This window comes from Perca flavescens, chromosome 11 (genome assembly GCF_004354835.1).
Source record: "Perca flavescens isolate YP-PL-M2 chromosome 11, PFLA_1.0, whole genome shotgun sequence".
Taxonomy (NCBI): Eukaryota; Metazoa; Chordata; class Actinopteri; order Perciformes; family Percidae; genus Perca; species Perca flavescens.
In genome coordinates, this window is record NC_041341.1 from 9,546,204 (window position 1) to 9,567,368 (window position 21,165).

Below are 21,165 nucleotides of genomic sequence, written 5' to 3' on the forward strand. Positions count from 1 at the left end.
ACTCAAATCTCTATGGAGAGAAAAAGAGCAACAGGCGTGAGTAGGGAAGGAGGTGTGGGCAGGGAGCATAGAGATAAATCAGTTGTATGACATAAAGCTTTGGTCAGAAAGCTGCCAGAGTTCAGCAGCGTCTCCTCTCTCTGGTGATGGAGACCTTGGAGGGTACAGAACTCTGCTTCCCACAACTCCTCAACACCTCCTGCAGGAAGCCAATGCGTCCTCACTTTGAGTCCATGCTGATTTACATTCTGCTGTCTTCCATCTCTCTGCTCACTGTGACTCTTAACCTGCTGGTCATCATCTCTATCTCCCACTTCAGGTAGCCAAATATTTAATTCATTTATGGAACTGTTAGATAATAATAACAATAAGTATTGCTTGATCTCAAACTGTGAAGAAAAGCGTATTATTTTTCAAAATAATGTTTTTGTATTTCAGACTTTGATTTGTCTGCGTTTATCTGAATGATAATGTATGATAGTAATGATGAATAAATTGCTGGTCTTTCTCTACAGGCAGCTCCAAACCCCCACCAACATCCTTCTCCTCTCTCTAGCTGTTTCAGATTTCTTTGTGGGCCTCCTCATGTTCTTTCAAATTATACTCATAGATGGCTGCTGGTTCCTCGGTGACCTAATGTGTACTCTATATCAGTATCTAGCATATATTATCACCTCTGCCTCAGTTGGAACCATGGTGCTCATATCTGTTGACCGCTATGTGGCTATTTGTGATCCTCTGCATTACTCCACCAAAGTTACACACAAAAGAGTTCAAGTTTGTGTTTGTCTGTGTTGGATATGTTCTGTAATCTTTCAGAGTATGATTCTGAAGGATATTCTAAAACAACCAGGCAGGTATAATTCCTGCTTTGGAGAGTGTATCAATTTTGTCACCTACATTGCTGGAATAACAGATGTTATTTTTTCATTCATTGTTCCTGTTAATGTTATTGTTGTTCTCTATATGAGAGTGTTTGTGGTGGCTGTGTCTCAGGCTCGTGCCATGCGGTGTCATATTGCAACTGTCACACTTCAGTTTTCAGTGAAAGTAACTGCTAAAAAATCTGAATTAAAAGCAGCCAGGACTCTCGGTGTTGTTGTAGTTGTGTTTCTTATATGTCTTTGCCCATATTATTGTGTCGTCCTTACAGGCCAAGATAACTTGCTTAATGCTTCATCTACTGCATCTGTAATATGTTTGTTCTATTTTAACTCCTGTCTCAACCCTGTGATCTATGCCTTTTTCTATCCCTGGTTTAGAAAATCTATTAATTTCATTGTTACACTCAAGATACTGCAACCTCACTCCTGTGAGGCCAACATGCAGTAGAGAAACTCTGCATGGTTCCTGAAATTAGACTCTAATCATGAAGAGAAAATGTTCTTGGTCATATTGCCGAGTAATTTAAAAACAGAATAAACTCTAGGTAAAGTGTAGCCTCTGTATATACAGTTTTGCACATTGTTCTCACTCTTACATGCAGATTATTTGTCTATACCTTGGGTATGTTAAAGTGTAATATTCTCTGAGAAAGAGTTCTTCATTTTTAATTCAACAGTAAAGCTCCTTAAGATTTTTTCTTTTTCATGTATTTTGGACACAGCACAACCTCTAGGTTTTACTAGTTCACCACAATTCAGAGTCAATTAGGCCTATTGTACGTTACACTTCACTATTTATTCTAAGCCAAAATTACTTTGCAGATACCGATTAATATTAGAAAATATTATGATTAAACTATGATGTATAAAAGTGGGTGGTGAAATTCACAAGCTACCTGCCAAGTCATATACTTCCCCTGTCATTTTGGTGAAAATAACTCATAAGTAACGCAAAAGTAGTATAAAGCATTACAATTCAGAGACAGTAATATTCTAATACAACTAACTACTCTCAAATGACAGTACATAGTAATCTATAATGCATTAAATTTTGGAAGTAACTTGCCCAACACTGTCAATGACCGGCCAATCATACTTCTGATTAGTACATTTGAACATTTAACATTGTGAAAAGGACTTATTTACCTAAGATGGAAAACAGTGCATTGGGTCCAACATAGGCTAAAGCCTTTTGGCCCATGTGAGATTTCTGTGACAGCATGGGCTTTAGAAAAAAAGTGAAAAAAGTGAATCTGCTTCGTCACTATGAATTTCATTCAAAAAACAAACACCGTAGCAATATTCTAATGCTAATACCAGACTGAAATTCATTTTTGGTACGTTTGTATTCTTTTTTGTACCGATCCAGAGTTTAACACAGTCTCTGATTTCCAGTAAAATTGTGGAGCAAGGTGCAACCCGCTCTCACTCCCAACTCGTAAAATTCGGAGGCTTGGGCAGTGCCTCTCAGCATCAGATACGACACAGAAATCACCCTTCATTGTGTGTATGGAACGCACCAGGTAGAGTGAGCGCTGTTTGATGACATAGTATTAAGAGTGACAACAGTAGCAAATAGTATGAAAGAGATGAAATGCTGCATAAGGTTAGTTAGAGGTTAGTATGGGCAGGCCCGTATTAAATGTGGTGCCCTTGGGCACTATACCTCAAAGGACCCCCACGTCCACCACCCCCTTTACCCATGCTGTCCTCCTGCCAAAAATATCAGACATAATCAAGGGGATTTCTCAAATGTAATTTACTAACTTATCCAGATACATACATGTAGGCATATGTTATTCAAATGTTTCAATTCAAAATGTCTATAAATTCAAAAAGCCAAAATCAATACTGTATATTGCAGTATTGTGGGTCAATCAAGAATTTTTTTTTTCTTTGCTTGCCAATTACATTGAAACAAGAAAGCCAACCACGTTTTTATAACAGTTAATACTGGGGGTTATACTGGCCACTTTTGATTATTGTTAACCCCACCCCCCCGATCCCCCAAATGATACATTTGCACATACCTGTGGATCAACTCACCTCTGACAGATTGAGGAGGGTAGTGATAGTGGTCATGTAATATTGATTTATTTATAATTTATTATAATTATTATTATTATTATTATTATTATTATTATTATTATTGTGAAATTAGTGTTCATAAATGAATAATGTATGGTCTTTCAACAATTTCAAGTGAATAAAATAACAATTTACGGAAAATATTGTTAAAGCTTGTGTCACGTGGTGCCCCCCCCCCACTGGTTGTGAATGGTTGGTGCCCCTGGGTACTGGCCCAAGTGCCCTTATGGATAATCCGGGCCTGAGTATGGGCAGTGGATTGGTCAAACAACAAAGGACTTTCACCATGGAAACTGGGGTTTGTGTCCCGTTTGTGTCCCGCATGTCACAGAAACGAACATTTTATAACCCCACCTACAATCTTTTCCTAAACCTTACTTTCCCGTTCTTGTGCTGCATGCCAGTCAGTACGTCCCGAACCAGAGCGTCAAAAGTGACGTCAAGAGTCCCGAAGCTAAAGGAGACAACTTTTGACCAGTTGTCCGTATTTTACACTTTGGGAGAGTGAGAATGTGTTGCAAGGTGAGATGATAAGGTGGTCGTTAATCACTTGTGTGACTTTCTACATAACAATAGATTATTCAATGATTTTTCATTAGATTTTAGAGTGCATCATAGCACAGCAACCCAGTCTCACAGACACAGCACTGGTAAAAATTAAAAATTACCTTGAAATTGCTTTTAGATTGCTATTAGATCTTAGTTCTACTTTTGACACTATTGACCATCACATGGTATTACAGAGACTGGAACATTTAATTGGCATTAAATTGGCATTTTGATTTCAAAATACTTTTGCTGGTTTATAAATCGCTAAACGGTTTAGGGCCAAAATACATTTCTGATCTGCTACTACACTACACCCAGACCTCTCAGGTCGTCTGGGACAGGTCTACTTGTTGTTCCCAGAGTCAGAACTAAACAGGGGGAAGCAGCGTTCAGTTTTTATGCTCCACATATCTGGAACAAACTCCCAGAAAACTGCAGGTCCGTTGCAACTCTGTTCTTTTAAATCAAAGCTAAAGGCCTATCTTTTTGATGTTGCCTTTCTTTAAATAACTGTTCAATTGTTATACTGAAGTGGCATTGATGAGACACTGTGTATGACATTCTGTAACTGCTCTTTAATGTTTAATTTCTTTAATACTGCACTGTAACTTTTATTCACATATTTTAGCTTTCAGTTCTTATACTGCACTGTCAATTTTATTCTTGTCTTTTATCTAGTGGTATTTAAGAGACGGTCTGTGAGTCCTCTATTAAGAGATGGTCTGCGAGTCCGCTGCGGATTTTTTTGCCGAAGAAAATAACTTAACCTTGTGGTGACGATCACATTGAAATATAAATAACAGTAATTTCTTATACTGCACTGTAACTTTTATTTGCATATTTTATCTCTCAGTTCTTTAAATTATTATACTGCACTGTACATTTTATTCTGTTTTTAATGATTTTAAATTGTTTTTAATTGTTTTCTAACTGCTCTTTAATGTTTTATGTAAAGCACATCTAATTACAAATAAAGCTTCCTTGCCTTAAAGGTCCCATGACATGGTGCTCTATGGATGCTGTTATATAGGCCTTAGTGGTCCCCTAATACTGTATCTGAAGTCTCTTTTATATAGACCTTAGTGGTCCCCTAATACTGTATCTGAAGTCTCTTTTATATAGACCTTAGTGGTCCCCTAATACTGTATCTGAAGTCTCTTTCCTGAAATTCAGCCTTGGTGCAGAATTACAGCCACTAGAGCCAGTCCCACAATGAGCTTTCCTTAGTATGTGCCATTTCTGTGTCTGTAGCTATTGAGGAGGAGGAAGGGGGGGGAGGGGGGGGTGTGGCCTTGACCAAGTGCCACTTTGCTCGTTTGAAAGCCATGATGTCTCTCTCTCATGGGTGGGCCAAATTCTCTGGGTGGGCAAAGCAGAGAAAGGGGAAGTAACCTTGCTCTTTATGACCTCATTAGGAGCAAGATTCCAGATCAGCTGATCTGAGCTTTAATTTTCTCAAAGGCAGAGCAGGATACCTAGGGCTCAGTTTACACCTATCGCCATTTCTAGCCACTAGGGACCATAGGCAGGCTGGGGGAAACGCATATTAATGTTAAAAAAACTCAAAGTGAAATTTTCATACCATGGGACCTTAAAAGGAACTGCATTAAGCTTGTTTAAGTCCTATTTATCAGATCAATCTCAGTTTGTTCTTGTTGTATGGTTCTTCCATGCACACTATAGTTTGTCATGGTGTTCCACAAGGCTCTGTGCTTGGACCAATTCTCTTTATGTTTTATATGCTTCTTTTGGCAATATTATTAGGAAACACTCCATAAACATCCACTGTTGTGCAGATAATGCCCCATTTATATCAATCAAGCCAATACAAACCAATCGGTTAGTTAAACTTCAAGCATGCATTGAGGACATAAAAACCTGGATGATGTACAATATCCTGATGTTAATCTCATACAAAATGGTTATTTTGTATGAGATAAACAAATGGTTATAAAAAGTTATTGTATTTGGCACCAAAAACCTCCAAAGCACATTATGTAAAAAATATAACTGTTCTGGATGGCATTACCCTGGCCTCAAGCAGCACCACTGTTGATCAGGAAATATCCTTTAAGGTCTAAATAAAATAAACTTCAAGGACTGCCTTTTTTTAACCTGCATAACATTGCAAAAAATAAGCACATTATGTGCATTAGTCCATGCATTTGTTACTCTAAGGCTGGACTATTGTCAGGTTGCTCCAATAAAAAGCACGTGTACTTCCAAGAACTTCCAGGTTCTGATCCAGATTTCTGACTGTTAAAAGTACATTTTTCCTAACCACTGTTGCACCAAATGCATAACAATTTTTGGACCTCTATACATTATAGAGTGGTCTAGACCTAAACTATCTGTAAAGTGTCCTGAGATAAATTCTGTTATGATCTGACGCTTTAAATAAAATAAAATTCAATAGATGTGAGCTTTAAAGGAGAAACAACCTCATTCAAAGTTTGGCACATTTTAAGCTACTCACTCTGGCGCTTGGCTAAATGTGCAGATCAGTTGTATGTCTGTCTATTCATAAGCTGTTTTCTCATTTTCATCAAATCTTGTTTTCTCTTCAGTCAGATATTGGCATTGCCGTGTTCGTATAAATCACCCTTCTTCACTCTCGGATGTGGGTTTTCATCCAGTTTTGTAGAAACGTCATCAACACGCCCACTCACTCACTGTAAGTTCTCTGGACAATGACCTGCTCTATTCACACGTGGGCTCAATCGGACCTTACACAGACTTTGCACAAGGGGGCTGGCAGGGTGCAGACCATTTAATGTCTGGTCCAACATATACTGTTAATACTACATATACTGTTAATACTGTTGTAATCTCTTTGTCTGTAACAGATGTTGTGTATTATCCCAAACAGGTCTCTCTTGAAAATGAGACCCTGTGTCTCAATGAGATGACCTGTATAAATAAAGGTTAAATAAAAATTAAAAACTGGTTCAGACATTTTCCTTCTCAAATACAGCTCATCCAGGTAATGTCTAGATAAGTTCAGGGTTGCAGTGCATGTGTGAAAGGGGCTATTTACTCCACATTGTGGGTAGACACTGCATCACCTTCTCCAGCGACATGATATTTTAACCTGTTGGGGTAATCTGAGTGCAAAGCCTAAAGAAATATACGGCTTCAGCACAGTCAACTCTGATGTCAGACATCTGGCGGTCGGCCTAAAGTGGACATTAACTCAGATCATAGTCATCCCAAACACTGCAAGATGAGCACAGCATGTAGAATATTTCAATCTCTATGGAGAGACAAAAACAGCAACAGAGGTAAGAAGGAAGGAGGTGTGGGCAGGAAGCATAGAGATAAATCAGTTGTATGACACAAAGTTTTGGTCAGAAAGCTGCCAGAGTTCAGCAGCGTCTCCTCTCTCTGGTGATGGAGACCTTGGAGGGAACAGAACTCTGCTTCCCACAACTCCTCAACACCTCCTGCAGGAAGCCAATGCGTCCTCACTTTGAGTCCATGCTGATTTACATTCTGCTGTCTTCCATCTCTCTGCTCACTGTGACTCTTAACCTGCTGGTCATCATCTCTATCTCCCACTTCAGGTAGCCAAATATTTAATTCATTTATGGAACTGGTAGATAATAATAACAAGTATTGCTTGATCTCAAACTGTGAGGAAAATAATGTTTTTGTATTTCAGTCAGCTTTTAGCTGAATGATAATTGATGCTATGAGTAATGATAAATGTTTTGCTGATCTTTTTCTCCAGGCAGCTCCAAACCCCCACCAACCTCCTTCTCCTCTCTCTGGCTGTCTCAGATTTCTTCGTGGGCTTCCTAATGTTCTTTCAAATTATACTCATAGACGGCTGCTGGTTCCTCGGTGACCTAATATGTACTCTATATCAGTATCTAGCATATATTATCACCTCTGCCTCAGCAGGAACCATGGTGCTCATATCTATTGACCGCTATGTGGCTATTTGTTATCCTCTGCATTACTCAACCAAAGTTACATACAAAAGAGTTCAAGTTTGTGTTTGTTTGTGTTGGATATGTTCTGTTATCTTTCAAAGTCTGGTTTTGAATGATATTCTAAAACAACCAGGCAGTTTTAATTCCTGCATTGGAGAGTGTATATTTTTCACCAACTACATTGCTGGAATTACAGATGTTATTTTTTCATTTATTGTTCCCATTACTGTTATTGTTGTTCTGTATATGAGAGTATTTGTAGTGGCTGTTTCTCAGGCTCGTGCCATGCGGTCTCATATTGCAGCTGTCACACGTCAGCGCTCACTGAAAGTGACTGCTAAAAAATCTGAGATAAAAGCAGCCAGGAGTATTGGTGTTGTTGTAGTTGTGTTTCTTATATGTCTCTGCCCATTTTATTGTGTGGCTATTACAGGCCAAGATAACTTGCTTAATGCTTCATCTGCTGCATTCGTAATATGTTTGTACTATTTTAACTCCTGTCTCAACCCTATGATCTATGCCTTTTTATATCCATGGTTTAGAAAATCAATTTATTTCATTGTTACACTTAAAATACTGCAGCCTGACTCCTGTGAGACCAACATGCTGTAGAGAGACATGGTTCCCGAAATGAGTCTCTTAGCTTAAACAAAAAAAATAGCTGGGTAACTGAATAAATGACGTCAAACTCAGCTTACATCTCTAAATGCTGATCAAAAATGTGTTGTCACATTGTATGTTACAATATAATGTTCTATAAGAATGACTGTTTCCTTTTTACTGCAACAGTGAAGTTGCATAGGTTTTGTTCATTTACAGAAAAGAACTGTGAGATTTAATTGTATTTTAGTGTAGTAACAGTGTAGTGAAATTGTACCCCGATTTAATACATGACTGAAGTCTGTGACACACAGACATTAGCAGACACTTGGTATTGTATTTTCTCTGGTGATGTTGTGCCAGGATTGCATTGACACTTAAAGATAAATTCAGCTCTGTGCCATGGCAGTGTGTGCAGTTGAACAATGTGTGACTTCCCTCCTTAGCCGCAGTAGTTCACAGCTGAGTCATTAGCTGCTTGGAGGTCAGTGCACTGGCACCAGGGAGTGAAGCCCAACACCGTTTATCTAAACACATTGCCCACACAAAGATGACACAGAGTAGGATTAAAAGTATCCCTTTAATGATTTAAGCTCCTTAATTACTTTGTTTGTTACTTTACCTTTTACGTCACTTTCGAAGATAAGTAACTTAACTCAACTTTATTTATGTAACACCTTTCATGCAAACATGCTACATTGGCCGACAGGGGCAAACGCCCTGCAACTTCAGAAAACACATGCAAATAGACAAAACACAAGCAAATTAAGAAAACGTCATTAATTTGACAACACATGTGCAGCATTCAGCAAACGCGATGCAAATACACACAACACAACCAAATACATAAACGCGATGCAAATAAAAAACGATGCAAAAAGAAAAGCACACAAACCCCGAAAACAAATGCAACAAAAAAACACTGCATCCAGATTCCACAACGGAAGTTCTCCAGACCTCTAGAGGGAACAGCTAATCAGCTGGATTTTCGACCCCTTTTCTGCCTTTTTATTAGAGTCTGGTATGGCTGCATAGTAAAAAGAGAACTCCTGTCTCATGCCCTTATTAATAACATAATATAATATATTAGTAATATACAGTCTATGCTCCCGTCTCAGCCGGGAGGCTGGTGCCGTGCTTGAGCTTCAACTTTTCAAAATAAAAGCTCGCGTTTGGTCGGCTTGTCTTCCTTTGGTGTTTTGGATGTTTTTTAACTAAACAGTACGGCAATCATGCTAATGAATACAATAACTTTTTCAGCAGATGTCTTACTTACAACACGATGGAGCAAGCAAAGCAGTTTTGTCTTTATGTGCAGGCGGGATTTATTCAGTTTGATAAATCCCATGGTAAATTGGCTGGTTTACTAAACAGAGAGGGACTATTTTAGTCTATTTTTTTTTGTATTTCAAGAGCGTATTGCTCCACAATATGAATACAGATTGGTCACTTATTTTGTTGTATAATCACAATATTACACTTGAGGGAGGTCTACACTTCAGTGATGTGCTTTCGGACCTGGAAATTAAACCCTCTTAATTAATGTGGCTTAAACAAACGTCAACGTTAAACACTGATGCAGTTTTTTCAGCTTTGACCCGAGCCGAGACACACCCACCAAACAAGAGAAAACATATCTTAAACATAGACTAAATATTTACAGTCTATGATCTCACCGTTGCACACCGTTCTGAGATTGAACATCTCTCTCTCTCTCTCTCTCTCTCTCTCTCTCTCTAGCTCTCTCTCTCTCTCATAGACGGTTATGCTCTCCCCCCAGCCCAAAATAAAATCAGCTGTTCCACTGCTAAGTGTAATATTGTGATTATACAACAAAATAAGTGACCAATCTGTATTCATATTGTGGAGCAATACGCTCTTGAAATACAAAAATAGTCCCTCCCTGTTTAGTAAACCAGCCAATTTACCGTGGGATTTATCAAACTGAATAAATCCCGCCTGCACATAAAGACAAAACTGCTTTGCTTGCTCCATCGTGTTGTAAGTAAGACATCTGCTGAAAAAGTTATTGTATTCATTAGCATGATTGCCGTACTGTTTAGTTTAAAAACATCCAAAACACCAAAGGAAGATGAGCCGACCAAACACAAGCTTTTATTTTGAAAAGTCGAAGCTCGAGCACGGCCCCATCCTCCCGGCTGAGACGGGAGCATAGACTGTATATTACTAATATATTATATTATGTTATTAATAAGGGCATGAGACAGGAGTTCTCTTTTTACTATGCAGCCATACCAGACTCTAATAAAAAGGCAGAAAAGGGGTCAAAAATCCAGCTGATTAGCTGTTCCCTCTAGAGGTCTGGAGAACTTCCGTTGTGGAATCTGGATGCAGCGTTTTTTTGTTGCATTTGTTTTCGGGGTTTGTGTGCTTTTCTTTTTGCATCGTTTTTTATTTGCATCGCGTTTATGTATTTGGTTGTGTTGTGTGTATTTGCATCGCGTTTGCTGAATGCTGCGCATGTGTTGTCAAATTAATGAAGTTGTTTTCTTAATTTGCTTGTGTTTTGTCTATTTGCATGTGTTTTCTGAAGTTGCAGGGCGTTTGCCCCTGTCGGCCACCGTAACATGCAGCCTTAAAGGGCAACTATTATTTAGCATTTTCAGGTTAATATTTGTATTTTGTGTTTGTACTAGAACATGTTTACATGCTTTCATGTTCAGAAAACACTTCATCTTTCACATATTGCCCATGGCTGCTTCACCTGTATTCACCTTCTGTATGAGATGCTCTGTACAAGCACCTGTCTCTTTAAGCCCCTCTCCCTCGCGACAATGTTAATGTCTGTAAATGTAGTAGCTTAAAAAACACTTTGGTAGGTTCTGCCTGGAGCAGATAACCAATCATAGAAGTCTGGCTAAGAGTTGCGTAATACTTAGCTAAGAGTAGAAAAAGCTGTTGAAACTGGAGCATTCAAAACAGTTGGAAATCTGAATGTTTTAGCTCACAGGAACATTTCTCTAAAATGTGTTTACCTCATTATTTGAATACATAAAAATTCAACATTATGACATTGTACATTTGACAGTAAATAAGGAAAAGCATAATATGTCCCCTTTAAGTGCTTCACATAGCAAAATGAAAACACAAAAAAGACTCAAACTAAACACCAGGGTCAAAACAATATAAATAATATAAACAAAACAATGATTAAAACTTAAAAACTTTAAAAAAAAAACAGCTTTTTGTGTTTTTGTAGTTGTGTTTCGGATTTTCGGATATGCTTTTGCCCATATTACTGGTCCTCTCTCGCAGGCCAGAAGGCTGGTTTGGCATTACATCTTTGACTTCAGAGAGCTGGCTGCTATATTTCATCTCTAGTCTGAACCCTGTGGTCTATGCATTTTTTTTACCCCTGGTTTAGAAAATCTGTTAAAGTCATTTTAACATTTAAGATACTGAGTCTTGTGATACTAAAATACTGTAGAGACAGACTGGTGAGTAAGATACATAAAACTTTATGTGAAGATGGAAGTGTATTTGCTATTTTTATTGAGTCACTGAAGTAAAGCCAAAAGGTGTAATGGCTGGAGAAAGAGCGGTGTTCTTATTTGTTTATATTTCATATTTTTCTGGATTTGCGCCTTATTGACATTTTATATTGACATTTCCACTCCATATATTTGCACTCTTCTTCTACTTGCAACTGATGCTCACCAATTTCCCTCAGGATAAATTAAGTTCTATTTTATCTTGTCTTATATTTAATTAAAATAGCCCCACATCATCACATACCCTACCTAGAGATTGGTATGGTCTTATTTCAGTTAGCCTAATAGCTGGTTTGATTTGCATTGAGAGATGATATTATGGAAAGTACCCCATGCCAATCTCTAGGTATGGTGAAGGGTATGTGATGATGTGGGGCTATTTTAATTCCAAAGGCCAAGGAAACTTTATCAGGATGCATAGTATCCTGGATGCATGAAATAACTGGCCTTTAAAAGTAAAAATCTGCCTGCCTCTATGGAAACATAACATAGGAGTGTCTATACTTATGCCCCCTGTATTTTAAACGAAGAACATTTATTTATTTACGATACATTGTAGTAGTGTTCAAGTGTTCTCAAAGGTTGGATTTTTCCAAATATTTTCAATTAAGGCATTAAGATCAATTTCCAAAAAATGATTTTTTTATTCCTCTTTGTAGTCAAATTTAGCAGGGGTTCCAATACTAGTGAGCAGCACTGTATTTGAAGAAATGATACAAAGGAAACCACTCCCAAACATGGTAAAACAAAAACGTAAGTTCTCCACCGTGTTAAAGGGATATATGTTTAGTAGAGTTATATGATCACTCGCTAACACAATATTCAATGAAACGACGGAACTTTTAAACATCTAAGCTTTTGGATAGTGGAGTTTTTTACATGAAACTCAATCAGTTTGACAGCAATTATGTAAAGAAATCTCATGGAAAAAATGACTTAACAGCTGTCCTGTTAGGATGCAATCACAATGTTTTTTTTAATCTTGAGTGATCCAGTGTTTCAGTCTTTATTTTATGTTTGTACCTGTCTCTCTTCGTCTCCTTCAGGTGCAAGTTGAACACCATGTGCATTGTGATCGGTTCCACTGTCATTGATTTCATTGGCAGAGTTCACTCTGTCCCGGACCGGTGTGAGTACACTCCGATTGAGCCATCATCATCGATTCCAGGCTTCCGGGTGCTGGGGTTTTTCCAGAAAAGACAGCGTAAAGATGTTAGGTTTTTGGACCATGTGATACTGCAGGTGGACAGGGCCGGTGTTCAGATTTCCCTGGAACAAGGAGGCAGAGTTCAGGTAAGTTACCTGCTTCCACAATCACTTGAGTAATGTGTTTTAAATGTTATCAATCACAGATGTTCAGTACACTCCAGTTAGTGGCCGATTAGGGTCATGGGACCTTAGGGTACTTGGTCAGACCCAATTTAAAATACTTAAAGGTCCCATGTTATGCTCATTTTCACGTTCATACTTGTATTTGAGGTTTCTACTAAAACATGTTTTCATGCTTTAATGTTTATAAACTACATTATTATTACTGTCTGTCTGAAAATACCTATATTTACCTGTCAGACGCTCCAAAACGTTATATCTCCTGTCTCTTTAAGCGCCCCTCCCATAAAAGCCTAATCTGCTTCGATTGGTCAGAGTTTCCGGGTTTTTGCAACGTCATTGCAGCCAGGGAATGACTGTAATGGCACTGTAGCTGCACTATCTACTTATATACAGTATATATATAGTTGGGTATAGTGGATGCCTCGTTTTAAGGCAGGCGCAGTATTTATATAGCACCTTCAGTGCTGTAATGTAAAAAAGTACTACTACTTTGTTACTGTATTTAAGTAGAATTTTCATGTATCTGAACTTTACTTTATTATTTATAGTTCTGTAAACTTTTACTTTTACTCCACTGCATATCCTAAATAAAATGTATACTTTTACTCCACTACATTTCCCGTTAGCTTCTTACTTGCAAATGTTTATGTACGTTGGAGTGAAAGATTCTTTCTCACAAAAAAATAAAATTCTGTTACTATTTTTCTCTTTGCTGATGTCAGACTTGATGTTTAAGAAGGCGTGGAAACCCTGAATATTATACTTTACTGTAACGAAGCCACAATAAAGTTCATAATGAAAATGAATTTTTTTTTTTACTTTTACTTCTAATAGCTAAGTACATTTAATATCATAAAATGATGTGGTTTCTCCAAGTTATCCACAGAAAGAAGAACTACTGAATGTTTTTTTACCTTTGAGGATAAAGGGTTTAAAAATGTATTCAGTGGAAGCAATGTGAGGTAACTGTTACAAACTAAAGACATTTTAAGGACAAAACCTATTGTCTAATTATTTTATAACCATGTTTTGGTACCTTTAGAGGAGAAAAAAAGAAAAAGAAGAAATCAGACTTACTGTAGCTAATATAATAATTTACTATTGTAAATGCACATACAAGTGTCTATATGCATTTCCACTAACCTATGGGTCTCCCACACCTTATCACATCATTTAGTAGTTACAAAACTCAAATGTTACACAAGGCCACTTTAAAAAGCAAAGCAGTGTATTTCAACCACTAGAGAGAACACCACAGCACTCTATGATATGACCTCACCACTTGTGCCAAAACAATAAGGTGTCGGCTTTGTGTCTTTGTGATGTTTGAGTCAGTGTTTTCTCTGTCACTTTGCTCCTCTGCTGTGAAAAGCTGAATGACAAAATGCTGATGCTTAACGCCACAGCTCAGGTGGTCCACGGTGTGGCGCTCTCCAGGGACAAGACAGGAATGACTGATAAGATATCTGCCTCCAACTACATGGTTTCTGTCCTCTTTGGCTACACCACACTAATCCACATGACAGGTACAGAAGAATTAAAAGCCCAACCTGATCTAAAGGTTGTGATACAATTGTGGTTCATATTATATCCCTCTCCTCTTCCTCACATATACAATTTCCATATATGAATCCACATTTATACTAGAGTAGTGCCAGTTGGAGTTGTTCTCCTGGATAATTGCATTGTTCTCCTTGCAGATGAGACAGAAAGGCCTTTCACGCCCACACAGGTGTTTTCAATTATTCCGGCTGATTAGACCTCTGCTCAGGTTGAAGGTGGGCAGGGGTGTGCTGGTAATTATGTGTGGTATGACATTCGTCCAGCCCCAAAATAGTGCAACAAAGCAAACAGGAGAGATGTCAATCAGCACAGTCTTTACGCGCCCATGCAGTCCTGAGTCTGATCAGCCAACGTTATTCAAATCAATTGCATGGGTTAATCATGCCTGTGCATGATCTCCAATGAAAAAAATTGTCCACCTCAGACAACTTAAATTTTTGTTTTTTTAAATCAATTGGGAAGTAGGGGTGGGCGATAGCACAAAAGTTGTTTTTAATCCGATAGCTTAAGAGTAAAAAATAAGTAAAGGAAAAAATGTAATTCAACATGACAAAAATAATAAAAAAATAAACGAAGGGCATGACCCTCCACCAACATTATATCAATACCTTCTGCACTGGTTTGCACTTTGCAAATATTTACAGATTCCCATTGTTTTTTTATAGCCATGACATACATGACTAAACCTCTGCATTCTGATCTGACGCATCGCACTCCTCTGTTATGGTGTGGTGGCCATTTCAATAGATTTCCTCACTAACGTTGTTGTGGAAACACTATAATCATGGAAACTAAATGCACACTTCCTGGATTACTGCATTACTTCAAATACTAAGTTACTCCTCTAGTAAACTAGTATTCACATGAAATAAAACAATAAAATATTGAGACCATTCAGCAAGGACCTCTGGGTAAAATTCAACACACAAACTGGTTGCTATGGACTCGTCACTAGGCTTCCTTCACTTCACCGTTTAAACAAAGTGGAATAAATGTATACAAATCCAAATCTACACAAAACCCGCAATCAATAGATAGCAGATAGAACTTTTGACGCACGGAAAGAACACGCACTTTTGATAGCCAGCAGGCTAAAATCATCAGAGCCATCCATAATAATATAATATTCTGAAGTAGCCAAACTTACTGTACCTACACTCCCTCCTGCAGCATTGGTCTCCATCTCTATTGCTTCTGGTAATCCACATTCAGACCCACAGCAGGCTTGTTGTTCTCTGTTGGTCAGTTCCCTAGATTCGTGATCCGTCTCTATCTCTTCATCCTCCTCTTGCTCGTTTTGTTCTTCCTCTTCCTTATATTCCTCACTGTCCTCTCTTTCTCCCTGGTGTGCTGGCTCAGATATAGTGCTAATGCTAGCTGAAGCTGCACTTGATTTTAAAAACAAATCAGTCAGTTTGCAGCATTTTTCAACATCAGCCAACAGTGCTCTCTTATATTTCTCTCTCTTTTTCTCTGCCCCCACCCCCCCTTGTGTCGCTTAATTTTTTTGTCAACAGTAGGCTATAGCTTCCAACTTCAAACCATAGCTTCCAACTTCCAATTTTCAACTTCCAACAACCACGCTGACGCAGACGCAGTCTACTCAAATCTGTCTTGAAATTCCCAGAAGGCATTGCTTCATTTTAACTTTTTAACTTTTGTAAACAAATATTCAAATGAAAGAAATACAGGTAGATTTGTTTTATTTCAAACCATGCACATTTACATTTTTGAACATCCAATCTGAATAAGTAATTTTGCTACAAAACAATTCAGACTAATGTAAACGTTCGTGACTGTAGAGGGTAACCATGACTGTGATATCGAGAGACTCATATGGGGTGTAAATACTGATCAGGTAACAGTGTTACTAAGGGTGAAGTGTTTGAACAGGTTTGGCTATTGTAAGGTCAAAGGTCTTTATTATTGAAGCTTTTGAAAGGGGGCCGAAATAAATTATATGGGCCGCTGTTTACGATTAAGTGACCGCGTGGCTGTGACAATCATGTGGCTCTCTGATTGGCCGGCCGGCCCAAACGGCCAATTTCACATCTGCCCAAAATGCCAGATTACCAGTCCGTCACTGCATTTAGGAAACCTTAATTGCAACCTTGGCACGGTAAGATTCATTTTCGTTTTTTGCGTCCTGCTGCTCCCATTGTTAGCCAGGAAATACTTTTTTTTAAAATATGCACCAAACAAGCCACTTTGAAATTTTTCCTGGGTGCTTCTCCAATCCAGCCGCACCCTCCACGAGTCTTATCACTCTTTACTAATATTCTTCAAAATATATTTTTGACATGTTGATGTTGAAACAAATATGTAAAGGACCTTAAAGTCAGGCTATACAAGAATAAAAAGACATGACCTCCCCTATTTTCCTCCGGTGGTCCATTCCATAAATACCGAACAGTCCCTAACAGGGCCTTTTTGGGTGATTTATAAATAAAGATAAAGTTGATTGTAAGGTTCTGTACATATGCCTACATTTTATAAGGGAGGGTGGCAGTTGCACCATGTTTCTGTTTTGTTGTGATTATTGGGACCCAAAAAGGACTGAACTGGACAGACTTCGGTCTGTGTCCTCAACAAGACCAAAACATGCTTTATGCTTTATCTACCTTTATTGTGATAGTGTATAATCAATAAAAATGGGTATGTATGGGAATATTATATGAGTTTTGTGGGGTTTTTTTTCAGTTAAACATAATAGTAACTTAATCCTCCCTGCTGTGTCCTTATAATTGTTTATGCTGTCATTTTTTTCATGTCATTTTTCTCTGCATCAGCTCTGATAGAGCCTAGTTCAAGGTGTTAGGCCATAGTTCATGGCACAGCAACGACCAGTGTAAAGCTTGATTTATACTTCTGTGTAAAATCTATGCCGTGGCTACGTACGTAGGTATGTGGAGACACGGACCTACGCTGGACCCTACGCCATAGCCTGACGTGCACCTCTCGAAAAATGTAACTACATGTCGCGGCAATGCACGTCGCTCAGCCGTGGCTGGGTAGCGTTGGGATTTCCCCCTGACTCATTTCCTGGTTCTCCTTCTCCATAAACAACATGAAATCAAGGAGAGGGTTAACTTTTCCTGCTACAGATTTCCCACCTTGGTCAGAAAGCACAGGGGAGACACTTTGTTTCTCTCACTATGACTCTAGAGTCAGTACTCGCTCCGAAGCTAATCCCCGTAACTCTCTCACTTTCTCCCTCGCTCTACCACACACTCTTCCCCACACACACATGTCAGCTCGACGCACACACCAACGCACAAGTATGAACTTCAGGCCACTTACGTAGGCTACAGTGAAAGCTCTGCATGGGGCCTCCACAGAACCATAAATCCCGCTTAAAGGAACACGCCGACTTATAGGGAATTTAGCTTATTCACCGTAACCCCCAGAGTTAGACAAGTCCATACATACCCTTCTCATCTCCGTGCGTGCTGTAAGGCTGTCTGACGGCTCCAGCGGCATCAGGCCAGCACAGAACACGCAGGTGAATGGTTCCAGCAATCCTACTGCTCCGAATAAGTGACAAATGTTCCTATTTACATGTTGTGATTTGTGGAGTGACAGCGTGTACAAAAAACAACGTAACATGAGACACAGCCGTCTTCTAACCGTAAACAAACCGGGAACTATATTCTCAGGTGGAAGAATATAGTACTTGGGCGGAGTGATATGCTTGCAGCAAGCCTGTCTGAGAATATAGTTCCCAGTTTGTTTACTGTTAGAAGATGGCTGTGTCTCATGTTACGTTGTTTTTTGTACACACTGTGACTCTACAAATCACAACATGTAAATAGGAATATGTTGGCGTTATTTTGTCACTTTTGTCACAATTGGGAGCAGTAGGCTAGTTGGAACCAGTTACCTGCAGGATCTGTGCTGGGCTAAGCTAATGCTGGAACCGTCAGACAGCGTTACAGCACGCACAGAGATGAGAAGGGTATGTATCGACTTGTCTTACTCTGGGGGTTACGGTGAACCGTCCAGTAAGTCGGCGTGTTCCTTTAAGCAGCACTGCTCGTAGCAAGTGTGCTCCAAGACGGGGTCAGCCTAATGTTGCCTCCATGTTGTTTCCCCAAAGATAATGGAAATGATTTATTCATTATTCGAAATGGACTGTTTTCATCCACTGGGACAACCCAGTCTCATGGCAGTTCATGAAATATTCACAAAATGCAATCTATTAATTTGTGTACATGGACACGTGTCCACTCGTGGTGCTCGGCAATGTTTTTAAACTACTGTATTTTAATTGGAAGCATCTTTCATGAATACACCAAGTTTTTTTCTGTTAGTTGTGACTTCAGCTGAGAAGCTGTGTCACATTGCTCTTTTTGGTATTTTTAATTATTAGAACTTTAATGTTATTAAAGTCGGACTGTTTCATGAACTGCTGCGAGACTTGGTTGAGTGGGATGGGGGAAAAAAATTTGAGTAGCAGCATTTACCATATGCAAAACCATCTGCTGTCTGGTAGCATTGGCAAATTCCACCGGATTTCACTCTTTTCGGCCGGATGTTTGTTACCTTCCACTTTGTTTGTGTTAAACTCCGGTCGATTTATGAGGACTATGGTTAACTGTTCTCAGATCTCTGCAGGGTAAATCCAGACAGCTAGCTAGACTACTTACTAGTTAGCGCCGCCCAAGACGATTGTGATTGGTTTAAAGAAATGTCAATAAACCAGAGCACATTTTTCTCCTATCTTGGAATGCTGTGTGGACTAGCAAAGCGAGACTAAGGAGGGACAATAAAGCTAGGAAAGTAATAAAACATCTGAACTTTGTTCAGAAAGCTGCCAGATCTCAGCAGCTCCTCCTCTCTCTCTAATGATGGAGGGATTTGAACTGTGCTTTCCACAGCTTAACTCCTCCTGCAGGAAGCCAAAGCATTCTAATTCTGAAACTGTGTTTATTTACATCGGGCTGTCCTTCATCGCTCTGCTCACTGTGACTCTTAACTTGCTGGTCATTATCTCCATCTCCCACTTCAGGTAGCCAAATATTTCATCTGTACAGAGAAATGATTTGTCTTTGTCTTGATTTTGAAATGCTTTGATGACAAGTGATGCTAGAAATAATAATCAGTATGTTGCTCTCTTTTCTCTCCAGGCAGCTCCAAACCCCCACCAACCTCCTCCTACTCTCACTGGCTGTCTCAGATTTCTTTGTGGGTCTCCTCGTGTTTTTTCAAATTATACTCATAGACGGCTGCTGGTTCCTCAGTGACTTCATGTGTGTTGTGTATTTGGATCTTTCATACATTATTACCTCTGCATCAGTAGGAAACATGGTGCTCATATCAGTTGACCGATATGTGGCTATTTGTGATCCTCTGCATTACTCAAACATAGTCACTGTGAGAAGAGTTACAATCTGTATTTGCCTTTGTTGGATCTGTTCTGTTCTGTACAACAGTCTCATATTGAAGGATAACTTGAAACATCCAGGCATGTATAATTCCTGCTCAGGAGAGTGTGTGGTTGTCATTAGTTACATAGCAGGAGTGGCTGACCTTATTTTTACATTTACAGTTCCTGTCACTGTTATCATAGTTCTGTATATGAGAGTGTTTGTAGTGGCTGTGTCTCAGGCTCGTGCCATGCGCTCTCATATTGCAGCTGTCACACTTCAGTTTTCATTCAAAGTAACTGCTAAGAAATCCGAGATGAAAGCAGCAAGGACTCTCGGTGTTGTTGTAGTTGTGTTTCTAATATGTCTCTGCCCATATTACTGTACCGTCCTTACAGGCCAGGATAACTTGGTCAATGCTTCATCTGCTGTCTTAGTGATATGTCTGTCATATTTCAACTCCTGTCTAAACCCTGTGATCTATGCCTTTTTCTATCCCTGGTTTAGAAAATCTATTAAAGTCATTGTTACTCTTCAAATATTGAATCCTGGCTCCTGTGAAACCAACATGCTGTAAAGAGACACTGTGGAGTTACAGAAAGTAGGCCTGTATGGGTTAAAGGAAAATGTGCGTTTACATGTGAAGGTTTAAATTTGACCGGTTCTGGTCTGGCCCTGAAGGCCAGAGTCTCTCTTTCGCCAATTTAGTCACCTCAAATACTGCTCCTTTAAGTTTTGTGTCCTTTGAATGGTAGACCAGAAACTCAATACACAGGAATTGTTCAGTTAGTCTATAACAAACTTTAGTAAATGATATTGCAAGAAAAATACAACTTATGCATAAGGAATCAGATTTCTTTCAAGACTATTATCTCTGACCCTAACGCCAACAGTCTCTTCGATATTCTGAATCCCAAACCTGACCTTTCCCTCTCTCTTTATCCTCTTCAGGTTTCCTCCTGAAGGGTACGCCGCTGCTTATCAGTGCATCTGTTCCAGATGTCCGGTTTCTCACAGAAATGTGTGCAAACCTCATGGCTAGACCATTGTTTTGTCTGCTTCTCTGAAGTAAATTTTGCTACTGTGTTAATTATTTCCTGGGTGCTTCTCCAATCCAGCTGCACCCTCCACGAGTCTTATCACTCTTTACTAATATTCTTCAAAATATATTCTTGACATGTTGATGTTGAAACAAATATGTAAAGGACCTTAAAGTCAGGCTATACAAGAATTAGAAGTACATTACAGATAGACAGAGTGAACTGGCAACCTGTCCTCACTTTTTTATCAGTAGTTGTTTCTGCTATTAAAAAGCATTTGTCTGATATGACCTGTT

At 39.0% G+C, this 21,165-nt stretch overlaps 2 protein-coding genes across 2 annotated transcripts; both read left to right on the top strand.

Annotated features, from left to right (window-relative positions):
• Positions 1-146: 146 nt before the first annotated feature.
• LOC114563605 (trace amine-associated receptor 13c-like) lies at positions 147-1,332 on the top strand. Its single transcript, XM_028590404.1, has 2 exons — positions 147-319; positions 516-1,332. The coding sequence occupies exons 1-2, from the start codon at positions 147-149 to the stop codon at positions 1,330-1,332; spliced, it is 990 nt and encodes a 329-aa protein (XP_028446205.1).
• Positions 1,333-6,851: 5,519 nt separating this feature from the next.
• LOC114563607 (trace amine-associated receptor 13c-like) lies at positions 6,852-20,406 on the top strand. The gene is made up of 5 exons (XM_028590405.1): positions 6,852-7,084; positions 12,615-12,861; positions 14,273-14,426; positions 19,270-19,471; positions 19,590-20,406. Exons 1-5 carry the CDS (start codon positions 6,852-6,854, stop codon positions 20,404-20,406), a joined length of 1,653 nt encoding a protein of 550 aa, XP_028446206.1.
• The last annotated feature ends 759 nt before the right edge of the window (positions 20,407-21,165 follow it).

What these genes read in the sequence shown, in the direction of transcription:
- LOC114563605 (XM_028590404.1), top strand. Translation starts at nt 147, where the DNA reads ATGGAGACCTTGGAGGGTACAGAACTCTGCTTCCCACAACTCCTCAAC. An exon ending in ATCTCTATCTCCCACTTCAG is followed by an intron (nt 320 to 515) that starts GTAGCCAAATAT and finishes CTTTCTCTACAG; the next exon opens with GCAGCTCCAAACCCCCACCA.
- LOC114563607 (XM_028590405.1), top strand. Translation starts at nt 6,852, where the DNA reads ATGACACAAAGTTTTGGTCAGAAAGCTGCCAGAGTTCAGCAGCGTCTC. An exon ending in ATCTCTATCTCCCACTTCAG is followed by an intron (nt 7,085 to 12,614) that starts GTAGCCAAATAT and finishes CGTCTCCTTCAG; the next exon opens with GTGCAAGTTGAACACCATGT. An exon ending in ATCTCCATCTCCCACTTCAG is followed by an intron (nt 19,472 to 19,589) that starts GTAGCCAAATAT and finishes TTTTCTCTCCAG; the next exon opens with GCAGCTCCAAACCCCCACCA.